This window comes from Lithobates pipiens, unplaced genomic scaffold (assembly GCF_037356315.1).
Source record: "Lithobates pipiens isolate NorthernLeopardFrog02 unplaced genomic scaffold, aLitPip1_a1.2 Scaffold_27, whole genome shotgun sequence".
In the NCBI taxonomy this organism is placed as follows: domain Eukaryota; kingdom Metazoa; phylum Chordata; class Amphibia; order Anura; family Ranidae; genus Lithobates; species Lithobates pipiens.
In genome coordinates, this window is record NW_027507788.1 from 116,879,307 (window position 1) to 116,892,886 (window position 13,580).

At 41.1% G+C, this 13,580-nt stretch overlaps 1 protein-coding gene across 4 annotated transcripts in view; it reads left to right on the plus strand.

The window, feature by feature from the left end:
- The window catches only part of MCAM (melanoma cell adhesion molecule), a 146,483-nt gene that overhangs the window by 24,637 nt on the left and 108,266 nt on the right, over positions 1-13,580 (plus strand). For all 4 annotated transcript variants that reach the window (XM_077457394.1, XM_077457396.1, XM_077457395.1 and 1 more), the window contains exons 2-3: positions 9,547-9,671; positions 11,977-12,199. In XM_077457394.1, coding sequence (XP_077313520.1) covers positions 9,547-9,671; positions 11,977-12,199 — 348 coding nt within the window. The remainder of the gene's footprint in view (positions 1-9,546; positions 9,672-11,976; positions 12,200-13,580) is intronic.

The window sequence follows — 13,580 nt, forward strand, 5'->3', positions numbered from 1 at the left end:
AATCAGAGTGCCAGAATAACCCAAACTGATATATTCTCTATCTGCATTTTGTATAGCTGGGGATATGTATGTAATGCAAAGTATTATTAGCTCAAATATACATCTGCACTGTGCACTATACTGTATGTGCTTGTGTATTGTCTCTCTGCACATTGAATGGCTAGGTATCTGTCTGAAGGCCAGAGAGCTCTTCCAGAGGAGGAGGTGAGCAGAGAGTAGGCGCAGAAAAGCTGAAGGACAAACAGTAGGTGTAGAAGAAAAGGAAGAAATGGAATGGAGAGCATGCAGAGAGGTAAAAGGGGGCAAGCTTTAGGACACATACAGGTTGATTAACCTGAGCAAATAGGCTGTTCATGTCGCACTTTGCAAGGGAATTTTTCCCAAACCTTAGTGAACGTGATGAAATTTCACTGTACAAAGAATACCCAATCACATGCAAAAAAATAAAAGACAGCATCTTTGCTTGCACGTGATTAAATAATGAACGTCAGTGGAGCTTCACCTCATTTGCTAAGCTCTAGAGAAAATTCCCTTGCAAAGTGCAGCTTTACTTGTAAATAGCACAGTCTATTTGCCTTTAGTAAATCATCCCACATTACCATCTTATACACCCAGTCTTCTCTCTCCCTATTTGGGTTTGTTCAGCTATTTAATACCCACTTCCTTTTCTGTGCTCGCTCTCTGTTCCCTTTGCCCCCTCCTTTTTACCCACTCTTTAGCTCTAGTTGTCCTTCTCTGAAATCGATCACTGGCTTTGTTTCTCCTACAAAGCTGGCCATACATGGATCGTTTTATTCTGATCCGCCAACAGGTTGATCGGAAAAAAATGAATGGATTCCACCACCCACATAAGGGAGGTGAATGGAAGAATACTCCCTGCTGCGTTATTGTATTCTACCATAGGGGACTCCTCCACTATCAAAATACACTCATCAGCGCTACAGCACATTGGCGGTAGACAGTGATCGAACAAACATTTACCAACAGTCCTGTTCGAGAGGAGTCAGTTATTAGATTGGCTTCTCTTAAATGAACACAGCTATAGATGGAACAAAATTCGGCCAGTTCAGCAGGAACCAGCCAAGTTTCAATCCATCTATGGTCAGCTTTATTTGTACCTACTGTATTTCTATATGCCTAATTTCAGGTCTCTGGCTCTCCACTGTCCACAAGTCTGTGCCTCTGATCTTGATAGTGATGTCACTTTTTTAAGGAACATTGCAAATCAGAGTCGACTGAAGGGTTCTTTGTAAAGAACAGCCTAGTATGAGTTAAAGTTGTGCACTTCTGTATTTGAAAGCAAGCTGAACAGCTGGGTCTGTCTAAGCAAAAATACCTCCACTTCAACACAAGTGACGTTCAAAGAAGACCCAGACACATCTGACACGAAATATCATTGTAAAGTCAACTGTGAAGGGCACACTGCCATTTCTTTGAGTTGACAGATCATTTATCCATGGGAGACCTCTAGAAGAACTCTATTCTTTTCTAACCATTGCAGATGTATGCAGGCAGACTTTCTCTTTATGGATTCCTTTTATTTTTAATGCATCTAAAAACCTTTTCATGAAGTAAGAACATGTGATTCTATTAAATATTCTTTGGATAATTAGTACATGATCTCATGGTTTAAGTCAGTGATTCTCAACCAGGGTTCCTCCAGAGGTTGCTAGGGGTTGCTTCAGCATTGGGCAATTTCCTGCCTCTCAGATAAGTTCCCACTGACACCATTGATCTTTTTATCTATCTGTAAGGAGGTAATTCTTCCCAATGACCACAAGTGTAAGAACCATTCTTCCCAATGACCATCACAAACTATTTCAAGGTTGAAAAGGTTGAGAAAGGCTGATTTAAGTATTGGAACTGCCTTCACATTTGACTATACAATATAATTTTACTTTGTATCTGTCTGAGGTTTACTTTTATTCCTCAATCACTTGTTGCCAGAACAAGCACAATTGTATATAGATTCAGAAGAAAATATAGGTTATACGACTGGTAAACACGTTGACCTACCAAACCTGCAGTGCTGCTATGTGCAACGATGCTGGTCACTACACTGTGTTTATGATGTGAATTAGCAGTAGATACAGTATTTGCCATCTGATGAGCAAGGTGGTTAACCCTTGGGAAATCATGTGCATATAAATGAATTTCAGGAGGGTATCTACTAGAACCTAGAAGTGTGGATAGGGTCAGTGTCAGGCTTATCAGTATTTTTTATTCTCTAGCACAGTGATTCTCAACCAGGGTTCCTCCAGAGGTTGCTAGGGGTTCCTTCAGCATTGCACAATTTCTGCCTCTCAGATAAGTTCCCATTGACACCCTTGATCTTTTTAACTATCTGTAAGGACATAACTTTTCCTAATGACCACCAGTGTAAGGACCATTCTCCCCACTGACCATCACATTAATGTATCATGAGTTGTAGATTTCTAATTTTTAGCAGGGGTTCCCTGAGACCGCAGAACTATTTCAAGGGTTCCGCTGTGTTGAAAAGGTTGAGAAAGGCTGCTCTAGCACTTAGTTCTAATAAGAAAAAGTTTTGATAAAGTTTTTTTTTTGTATATAATAAATAGTGAACAATGGACAATTGCATCTAATAATCTTAATGGGTATGATATTACATATTTTTGGTGTAGTAATAAAAAAACTATTTACCATTTTATGATCAGCAAAATATACTACAGCCAACCAGACAGAAAATAAAATGCTTATTTTTTGTGAGCAAAGCCAGCTGTTTGATCAGTGTCCCATGTGGGGGAGTCTTCCTACCAAGTAATGTAACCCTTTCACGACCCAAGGTCAATGATTCGTAGATGCCTAGACCAAAGTAAGCAGTATCAGTATGGATCAGCTATTTAACAATAACTCTACAAATAAATGACCCACCTCCATAATAATTACTTTTTATTTTTTGTAGCGACATATTAGGCTTTTGTTTGGTACACTGTTTAAAAACATACCATGTTCATGCTTTTCACTCTAGGCTTACAAAAGTAGATACAGGTGCATCTCATAAAATTAGAATATCTTCAAAAAGTTAATTTATTTCAGTAATTCAATTCAAAAAGTGAAAAAAATAATGTGTAGATGCATTACACAGAGTGATATATTTCAAACATTTCTTTCTTTTCATTTTGATGAAAGTCCAAAATTCAGTATCTCAGAAAATGTGATAAGACCAATTAAAAAAAGGATTTTTAATACAGGAATGTTGGCTTACTTAAAAGTATGTCCATGTATAGTATAGTTTGCACTCAATACTTGGTCGGGGCTCCTTTTGCATGAATTACTTCATGATGCGGCGTGGCATGGAGGCGATCAGTCTGGGCACTGCTGGGGTGTTATGGAAGACCAGGTTGCTTTGATAAGTGGCCTTCAGCTCATTTGCATTCTGGGTCTGGTATCTCTCATCTTCCTCTTGACAATACCCCACTAATTCTCTATGGGGTTTAGGTCAGGTGAGTTTGCTGGCCAATCAAGCACAGTGATACCATGATCATTAAACCAGGTATTGGTACTTTTGGCAGTGTGGGCAGGTGCCAAGTCCTGCTGGAAAATTAAATCAGCATCTCCATAAAGCTGGTCAGCAGAGGGAAGCATGAGGTACTCTAGAATTTCCCAGTAGAGGGCTGTGCTGACTTTGGACTTGATAAAATACAGTGGAACACCACCAGCAGATGACATGGCTCCACAAAGTTTTGAATTTCATTTGGAAATCAAGGTCCCAGAGTCTGGAGGAAGATTGGAGAGGCACAGAATCCAAGTTGCATGAGATCCAGTCAGGGTCCTCTTTAATATTGATTGAACCCTGGGTAAACATTTTCTTGTCCCCCCCTCTACACCGACCACCAATGTTAGGGGGGATTTACACTGACCACCAGTGTAAGGGCAATTCTGCAGCTACCACCAATGTAAAGGGAAATGTACACTGATCACCAATATAATGAAAAATTTACACTGACAACCAATGTAATGAGGGATTTTACATCAACAACCAATAAAGGGGGATTTCTACACTGGCCACCAATGTAAGGGGGGATTTACACTTGCCACCATTTTAAAGGGGGCTTCTACATGGACCACTAGTGTAAGGGAGGATTTGATACTGACCACAAATGCAAGTTTGGATTTTTTTACTGATTAGCAATTTAAAGAGGAGTTTATACACTGGCCACCAATGTAACTTTTTGATCATTTTCTAATTTTATGAGATGCACCTGTGTTTATATATATATATATAAATATAATTAATGTAATTGTATCCAACAATTATAGTACTAAGCAGAGATGCATTGACAGCTTTTGGCTGTAGCATCATCTTTTTGTTAACAGACCTCCAGCCCGCATGTGATCACAATGATTGATTGATTGACTGGCTCAGTAATTAACGTTCAGTTTGCAAATGCCTTATGGGTTTTACTTATGTTATTGTGTGCCAGCCTCCAACACCCTATGGCTAGCCGCATCGGCCAAATCAGAGTAAGCCAATTGTTGAAACGCATTAAACTTCCAGGCCTGGCACTTCTGCATGAGCATACCCCCCTTCTAAAAGCGACTCAGAGGTTGGAATCACATCAGATTTGCAAGCCTAATATTAGAAATATCAACAAGATAAACCGATCTCACATTCCATCACTTCCTGCTAAAATAGTGAGCCCTCATCCAGCACAAAATAAATAAATATAAGTTACTTACGATAAAAAAATGTTATACTCTTTTACATTTCAGTTCATTCTGCAAGCACACGCCTTGCTTTTCCTGCTTATCTAAGGCCAGATTTCATATAGACAGTTAAGTGGTTTTACTTGGGCTCTTTACCCTTTGACTGTGAACTTTTTGGGGCATTTATGAAAAAAAAAAACAAGGTTGCGATTTACTAGTGAAAGCTCTGTTGTATGAATTAAAATACATGGTGTTGTAAAGCAGTACGACAGCTGGAAGGATTCTGAGAGGAGCTATTGCTGAATACAGCACTTGTTTTATACAAGAGGGAAAGGGAGGAGGGAGAACAGAATGAATAAGAGGGAAAGATGAGAGTGGTGAGACTGGTGTTTTAGAGGGTAGTATGGCTGACAGTCCAGGATTGTACACAGAATAAAATAATGTTTCTACAAAAAACAGCATGAGGTTAGGACATATAGTACTGATAGGAGTGGAGATTAGTGTATAAGTATAATATAGTAGTAAATGGTTTATTATACCTATACATGAGAGGGTCATTTCTCTACCATATTTATAATAAACTGCAATTGATCTCACTGTTTGTAAATATTATTATTATTTTAGATTTTCTTTTAAGTTATCATTCCTGCATCATATAAGTATCTTAAAGTGGTTGTAACCAAGAAAAATAAAAGGTCCTGTCCCTTTAAGGGACATGGCGCTCTGAAGGGACGGCACAGTATGGTATCCCTTCAGGGTGCATGCACTGGAGACATCAGCGGTGTGAGTATCTCCTAAACAGTGCAAGTCTAGGAGATATTCAGTGTACCTACAGGAAGGCCTTATTATGCGATTTTTTTTGGGTAACTGCTGGTGTTAGCGCTCTAATGATTGCGGCACCATTATTAATATGGTGTTAGGGTGATTGACGTGCATTATTCCTATTATTACATTGTAATATTAATGAAATAGTTCAACTCACCATAATGCAGAATTAGTGGGAGGCCTTGAGCATGTCACTTGCCAACGTCACCTGCCACCAGATGCAGTTTGCCACTTGCCATGTCGCTTGCCACCAGATGCGGAATGTCACTTGCCACATTACCTGCCACCAGATGTGGAATGTCACTTGCCACGTTGCCTACCACCAGATGCGGAATGTCACTTGCCACATTACCTGCCACCAGATGCGGAATGTCACTTGCCACGTTGCCTGCCACCAGATGCAGCTCGTCACTTGCCACATCGCCTGCACCAGATGCAGCTTGTCACTTGCTATGTTGCCTGTCTTCAGAGGCAGCTTGTCACTTGCTATGTTGCCTGTCTTCAGAGGCAGCTTGTCACTTGCTATGTTGCCTGTCTTCAGAGGCAGCTTGTCACTTGCCACGTCACCTGCCTTCAGATGCAGCTTGTCACTTGCCACATCAGCTGCCACCAGATGCAGATTGTCACTTGCAACCACATGTGGATTGCCACTTGCCATGTCGCCTGCCACCGGATACAGTGTATCGCTTGCCACATCGGCTGCTTTCAGATGCGGAATGTCACTTGCCACATTTCCTGCCACCAGATGCAGCTTGGCACTTGCCATGTTGCCTGCCGTCAGCTGCAACTTGCCACGTCACCTGCCACCAGAGGCAGCTTGTCACTTGCAACATCACCTGCCACTACATGCAGATTGTCACTTGCAACGTCGCCTGCCACCAGATGCAAATTGTCACTTGCCATGTTGCCTACCACCAGATGCTGCTTATCACTATCCTGCCACCAGATGTGGATTGTCACTATCTTGCCACCAAATGTAGCTTGCCACTGATACCTGCCACCAAAATATAGCAGCTTGTCACTAAGTTAATTTAAATGTAAAATCAAGTTGTTTTTTTTTTGTTTTCCTCCAGCATTGCAGTACTTGCAGGTGCACTGCTTTTTACAGCCTCTCTTCAGCGGGGAGAAAATGGCCCATGTGTACCAGGTTCTGTCCCAGAATGAGGGCAGGCAGTGAGAGATGATGTAATTCTCTCTCTGCTCGCTTGCGGCTGAGCCTTTGTGTAGAGCCGCCTTCGCAGTCCTGAAAGTAAGGGCGGAACAGTGGTCATGAGCAGTAGAGGTGCCATGGCCTGGTGTTGGGGCATGGCCCAGGGGTTGGGGACCTCTGCTTTAACCAGTTCCTGTCTAGCCTAGAGTACAAAGATGACAGGATGGGACCGCTTGAGTTTTGGGTGGACATCATATGATGTTCTCCCTAGAACATGCCCCACAGGCCACACTGCGGAGCAATCTGTCACCCACTGTGTCCACCAGACACAGTGGATGACAGATGAGTGTTTCGGCCCCCTACCGGTACCATGTGATTGCTGTGATCAATGACTGCAGATTACATGACAATTGTTCACAATAAATGGCTTCCATTCATGCCAATCAGTGTGTACTATAGTACTGATCTCTGTGATTGGTCACAGTGATCACATGGTACAGACAGGGCCAATCACAGCCTATCTGTACCATATGATTAGCTGTGGCCAATCACAGCTAATCATAATAGTAAACACTCAATAATTCAAAGTTTGTTTACAACTGTTAAAAGCAATCATATTGTTTCAAAAAAATCCTGATCACCTCCCTGAGAGTAGTACAGTGTTACTATGGAAACACTCTGTTTCTCTGGTCGCAGTATGCAAAAAAAAATTCTTAAACATTTTTTATTTTTTTATTTACTGTCACCAGTCAGTGTCCCTGATCACTGCCACACCAGTTAAATTATGACGCTGTACTGCTTTGGTGACAGTAGGCCAACAACCAAAAGATTGTGAAAATATTTTTTTTCTACATTTCTTAATTTTTCTAAATATTTGTGACAAAAAATTACAACTTCAAAAAGCTCACCATGCCTCTTACTAAATACCTTGGACTGTGTACTTCCCAAAAAGGGGTCATTTGGGGGATATTTGTACTGTCCTTGTGTTTTCGGGCCCCAAGAAATGAGATAGGCCGTAAGTACATCATATATATATATATATATATATATATATATATATATATATATATATATATATATATATATATATATATATATACACAGTGGGTATAGAAAATAATCAAATTGTGTTGCTTTGCAGCCTGAAATGAAGGCAGACACAATTTTTGTTTTATCTGGCTGTATTTACTAAGTGCAACTTAGAACATCCAAGTGAAAGATATAACACCAACATGTCAGGAAAAAGACTAAAAACCAGAATAATGCAGTTGGAAAAAAATCACCCCCTTGTGTCAGTATTTTGTTGGACCACCTTCTGCTTTATTTACAGCCTTCAGTCTGTTGGGATATGTCTCTACTAACTTTGTACATCTAAACTTTACAATATTTGCCCACTCTTCTTTGCAGTGCTGATCAAGTTCTGTTCAATTTGATAGTGACACTTTGTGAACTGCAGTCTTCAAGTCATTCCCCAGATTTTCAATGGGGTTTAAGATTTTTTTACAGTATTTTGCCCAATCTATTCTTCCTTCTATCCTGACGTGTGCTCCATTCCCTGCTGCAGAGAAACACCACCATAACAGGATATTACCACCTCTGTGTTTGACTGTAGGAATGGTGTTATTTGGATGGTGAGCTGTATTGGATTTTTCCCAGACATATCGTTTGGTGTTGGGGCCAAATAATTCAATTTTGAATTTAGAATTGTGGCACATTGAACATTGACATTGAAATTGTGGCACATTGAAAGACAGTATAAATATACTGTATATAAGAGGGACAGTTGTCCCTTAAAATGTAGCTATATCTGTGTGCGATCCCCATAGTTCTGCCCATAATTTTGCCAGGCTTATCTTTTAGTGTGCCTTTATCAAGTGTTCCTCCATTGTCACTGCCATCTTCTCTTATTCTTCTTCCAGATCCGGAGTCTTCTGCCTTTGGCCATTTGGTCGGCCATTGCTGATGGAGCTGTGTAACTCCTATACATGCTCATGGGCGTTCCCTAGTCCCAGCAGCCGGCTTTTACTACTGCTATCTTACAGATGCTGCCATTCTATCCTGAAATGTGCTGTAGTCAGTGTACTATTATTTAAAAAATGTATATAGATGGAAAACACTTTTTTGGGAAAAAAAAACAAAAAAACTGAATATGTTCTGCTCTAAAACGTTTATTCAACTTTGTTTCACCCATATAGTACATTCATATCAAAAACTCACCATTACTGGATTGGCGGTGGTAGGAGTATAGAGGGTCATTATGTCACTATGAGCTGGACTTCATTTCAGACTGTCCAAAGGGAATGGGTAGTATGAAATGTCGCAATTTTTTGAAACGCATGTATAGTAAACTCTCTTTCAGCTAACATAAAATATATATCACATTCTTGTCCCTTTTCATGTGTTTTAATTCTGAACAAAATAACATTTTATTGATTCTTTCATGCACTACTGCTACAAACCAGTATTGAGACTCGGTTCACATATGAGTTGCATGCGGGTCACAGCAGGGGTCCGGTGCATGCTGGTTCACAATTTCAGGTCCGATTTCAGCCTGAATTTTGAGCTGCATTTGGACCTGAAACGGACCAAAAGACGCACAGAGTTTTTCTGCAAAACGCACCGGACCTGCTGTGGAGATATGTGAACCGGCACCATAGAGAGCCAGTCAAAATCTCCTGCCATTGCAAATTGGATGCAGAGATCCTGCATCCATTTCGCAATGCCAATTTGCAATGGTGTGAACCCAGCCAAAGTTTGCTGCATCTTGCAATGCTTCTGCAGAATGATTGAGGACAGGCAGATGTATTACTGCCCATCATGGAATGTCACATGTCTACTGCTAGTATTATGTTTTTTGGCCATCTTTACTTGCATTTAGTTCATTTTGACTTAATTTCTTGTAGGGGTATGGGGGCAACACGATCATCATGTGACCAAAGAAGAAAAGAAAGTCATGCTGGGTGACAAAGTGGTTCTCCCATGTAAAGTTTTCAAGCCTGATGAATCAGCCACAGTACATTGGTTGTATGTAAGTGTCTATAACTAATATCATTATTGATTATTGTGCTTTATAAAATGGTATCTTCCTTAGCGCTTTTACTGCTTTTTGTACATTTTAGATGTTAAGGAGGGGTAGCCTTCATTACCCACCCCAAAAATACATTTGAATAAAACTTTGAATACTGATGAACAAAAAAGGGGAACCTCAAGGCAACATTTTTTTAAAAAAAATCTCCCTTAACCACTTAAGCCCGGACCAATTTGCAGCCAAAGGACCAGGCCCCTTTTTGCGATTCGGCACTGCGTAATTTTAACTGACAATTGCGCGGTTGTGCGACGTGGCTCCCAAACAAAATTGGTGACTTTTTTCCCACAAATAGAGCTTTCTTTTGGTGGTATTTGATCACCTCTGCGGTTTTTATTTTTTGCGCCATAAACAAAATAGAGCGACAATTTTGAAAAAAAAAGCAATATTTTTTACTTTTTGTTATAATAAATATCCCCCAAAAATCTATAAAAAAAATTTTTTCCCTCAGTTTAGGCCGATATGCATTCTTCTTTGGTAAAAAAAAACGCAATTAGCGATTAATTGGTTTGCGCAAAAGTTATAGCGTTTACAAAATAGGGGATAGTTTTATAGCATTTTTATTATTATTATTTTTTTTTTTACTAGTAATGGCGTCGATCAGCGATTTTTTATTTTATTTTTTTATTGTGACTGCTACATTAAGGCGGGCACATCGGATATTTTTGACACATTTTTGGGACCATTGTCATTTATACAGCAATCAGTGCTATTTAAATGCAGATTCCTGTGTAAATGACAGTGAAGGAGTTAACCACTAGGGGGCAGTGTAGGTGTTATGTGTGACGTTATGTGTGTTTTTTTTTTTTTTTTATTGTAGGGGGCATGGCCTGGCATGTGACATCACTGATCGTCTTTCCCTGTAACAGGGAACAGGCGATCGGTGACAGCCACAGTAGGAAACATGGGGAGAAGTTTGTTTACACAGACCTCTCCTCGTTCTTCAGCTCTGTGACCCGTTCGCGGGACACCAGTGGTGATTGGGTCCGCTGGTCCTGTGGCCACGGTCACAGAGCTCAGGACTGGGTCGGGAGTGCGCCACCGGCGGCACGCTCCTGACCCATAGCTGGGCACTTAAAGAGCAACGTACCGGTACGTGCTTGTGCCCAGCCATGCCATTCTGCCAACATATATGTGTAGGAGGCGGTCCTTAAGCAGTTTATAATCCATATCAGACCCTTATCCAAGCATGCAGCTCAGCAGATCAGGAAAGGGAGGGAAAGAGCAAGCCCCCCCCTCCTCCTGTACAATACCAGGCCACATGCCCCCTCACCCCAAAGCACCTGGAGTCATGTTGATGGGGACAAGGGCCTCTTCCCCACAACCTTGGCTGGTGGTTGTGGGGGTCGGAGGGCTTATTGGAATCTGGAAGCCCCCTTTAACAAGGAAGCCCCCAAATCTTGCCCCCCCCCCCATGTGAATAATTATGGTGTACATGGTATCCTTACCCATTCACCAAAAAAATGAGTACACAAGTCCTTTATTAAATATTTTTTGTTAAATGTCTCCTGGTGCAGATCCATTGTCAATCACCACGCCAGTCACCACTGCCGAAAAAAAAATCTCCGCTCACACCAAAGGCTCCTGCCACCTGCCTGCTCCGCCATGTGACAGTTCTTAAACAGCTAGGGGGCTAGCACTTAAGTTTTTGGTGCGGGTCCATTAAAGTCTATTACAAGCAAAATGTAATCTGCTGTGGTAAAAAAAAAAAGTCTCTAACCCTTTCCAAAAATGCATCGGCTGAAAAGCGCATAGATGTGAATGTGTACCATAGGAAACCATGTTAAATGGACTGTATTGCATTTCTGCAAACTGCAAAACGCACTTAAAAATGCATAGTTTTCTAACTTGGATGATTACCACCAGTCCCAGACTCCATGGGTTTGGATTATATAATTTGTACATTGTGGTTTCACAAACTTTCACTCCTGCTATCACGTCTTTGAATGATCAACATATTTCTGTGACACATTTCATGGGGATTCCATTATTGTGATTGAGTTATAAATATTGAAGTATAGTCAAGACATTCATCAGAGCTGAAGGTGCTGCTTAGATAAGCTGCAAAATGTTCACCAATACAGAGCAAGCTCAGTAAAGGTGACTAATTACTACTAGCTATATCATGACCTGGATAAATGAGAACTTTCACAGACATAACACAGGTACAGCACTAAATGAGTGACCGAGCTGACATGCAAGCTGGTTTCTGTTGGCTAATCTGTAATAATGTATCAATTCCATACAGGTAATTCCTGAAGGCAAGGGAGAAAAAGTACAAAATATTTTGACTGCTGGACCAAAAGGAACAAACATGGAAAATTCTGAATTTAAAAGTCGCATTGATTTAAAAAACAATTCCAAACTGGAGATTGTCAGCTTGCAAGTTCAAGATAGCAAGCAGTTTATCTGCCGTGTGGAGTTCCAGAATGGCGTAACCAAAGAAAGCAGAATACAGCTTCTTGTCTACAGTAAGTTCAAAGCCTGAGCTTTACATGTCATAAATGTTGAATGCTGCAAATTGTATAATACCCCACAAATGTAAAAGTAAATAAAGTTGTTATATCTGTGTTATGTTACATTATCCAAGATCATTGTTTTCCTCTAAGTCATCACGCGCCACATCAGCTTTATGGTTGCCCTCAAAGGGATGGTTGTCTCTTTAAGATTAGATGCCCTGAGCACCCTCCTTACATCAAATGTCAAGGATAGATCTAGCCCCTTGGACCTTCTCTGATCCACAAACCTTTTGCAAGACAGCTTAACTTGGGCCATGTTTTCTGTAACCTTTTGGTGGAGGGCTGTTATTTAGATAGAGAGTTTGCCAAAGTTCCTAAACCACAGGTGAACTTTTTTTCTGTAGGTATCTTGGGCAATAGCCTAGGAAGGAAGTTTTTCTTAGTTGGAATGGTGATAATTAGGTTGAGAGATTGAAGGAGGACTGGAATCCACCATAACCATATTCTGGAAACAGTAACAAGACATTTTTTATTTTTTTTCTTGGAAAGCCATGACATGTTTAAGCATTTGTCTAAAGCCTAGCACACAAGGGCCGAATGTCAGGCGGCAACGCTCGGTGGCCATAGATGGTTCAAAACACAGCCAGTTCAGCAGGGATCAGGTGAGATTCGAACCATCTATGGGTGGGCTGAATCTACCCATTGATCGACATGGATACAGCCAGCATGCCGGATTTTCGGCAAGTGATTTATGGCAGCAGCTATAGCCGCTAGCAATAATCCTATAATTTCTGTGTTCTCCTGGCAGGGACAGCTCCCCACGCCCCCCTGCCAGGATAACACAATAGCTCCGTGGGATGGATTCAGTGTTGATGGGGAGATCGAATGATTTGCAGGTTGCCTAAGGGTGGGTACAAACAAGCTCAATATCGGGCAAAATCAGCTGGTACAGTAGAAACCGGGTGGGAACGTGTGTACAGCTGCCTGTTTGACGAATGCAGTCTCACGATGGGCTTCTGTCAAACAAGCATTCAGGAAAACCAGCATCCGAGTGGCATCTGATCAGCAATCAAAACCAAGTGAGTGTTCTGAGGGGGAGGATTGGTCTGTCAGAACATAATAGCACAATGGGGGAGATCATCGCTGCACTAACATTGCTTGTGCTAGTACAACGATCAGTCAGTCCTGAGTTTCGTTAAGCCCACCAGGTTGAACAAGAAAAAAACATATAGTCTGTATCAGGCTTATGCCGGGTACCCGCAGGTCGAATGTTGAGAGACATTTTGGCGGTTCCAAAAAAATAAACAGCTGACATTCATACCGTGTGTATGTCGGTCTGTCTGACATACACATGGCCAGCTTCTCTCGGATGAGCATGCTGGAAAACCAGCAG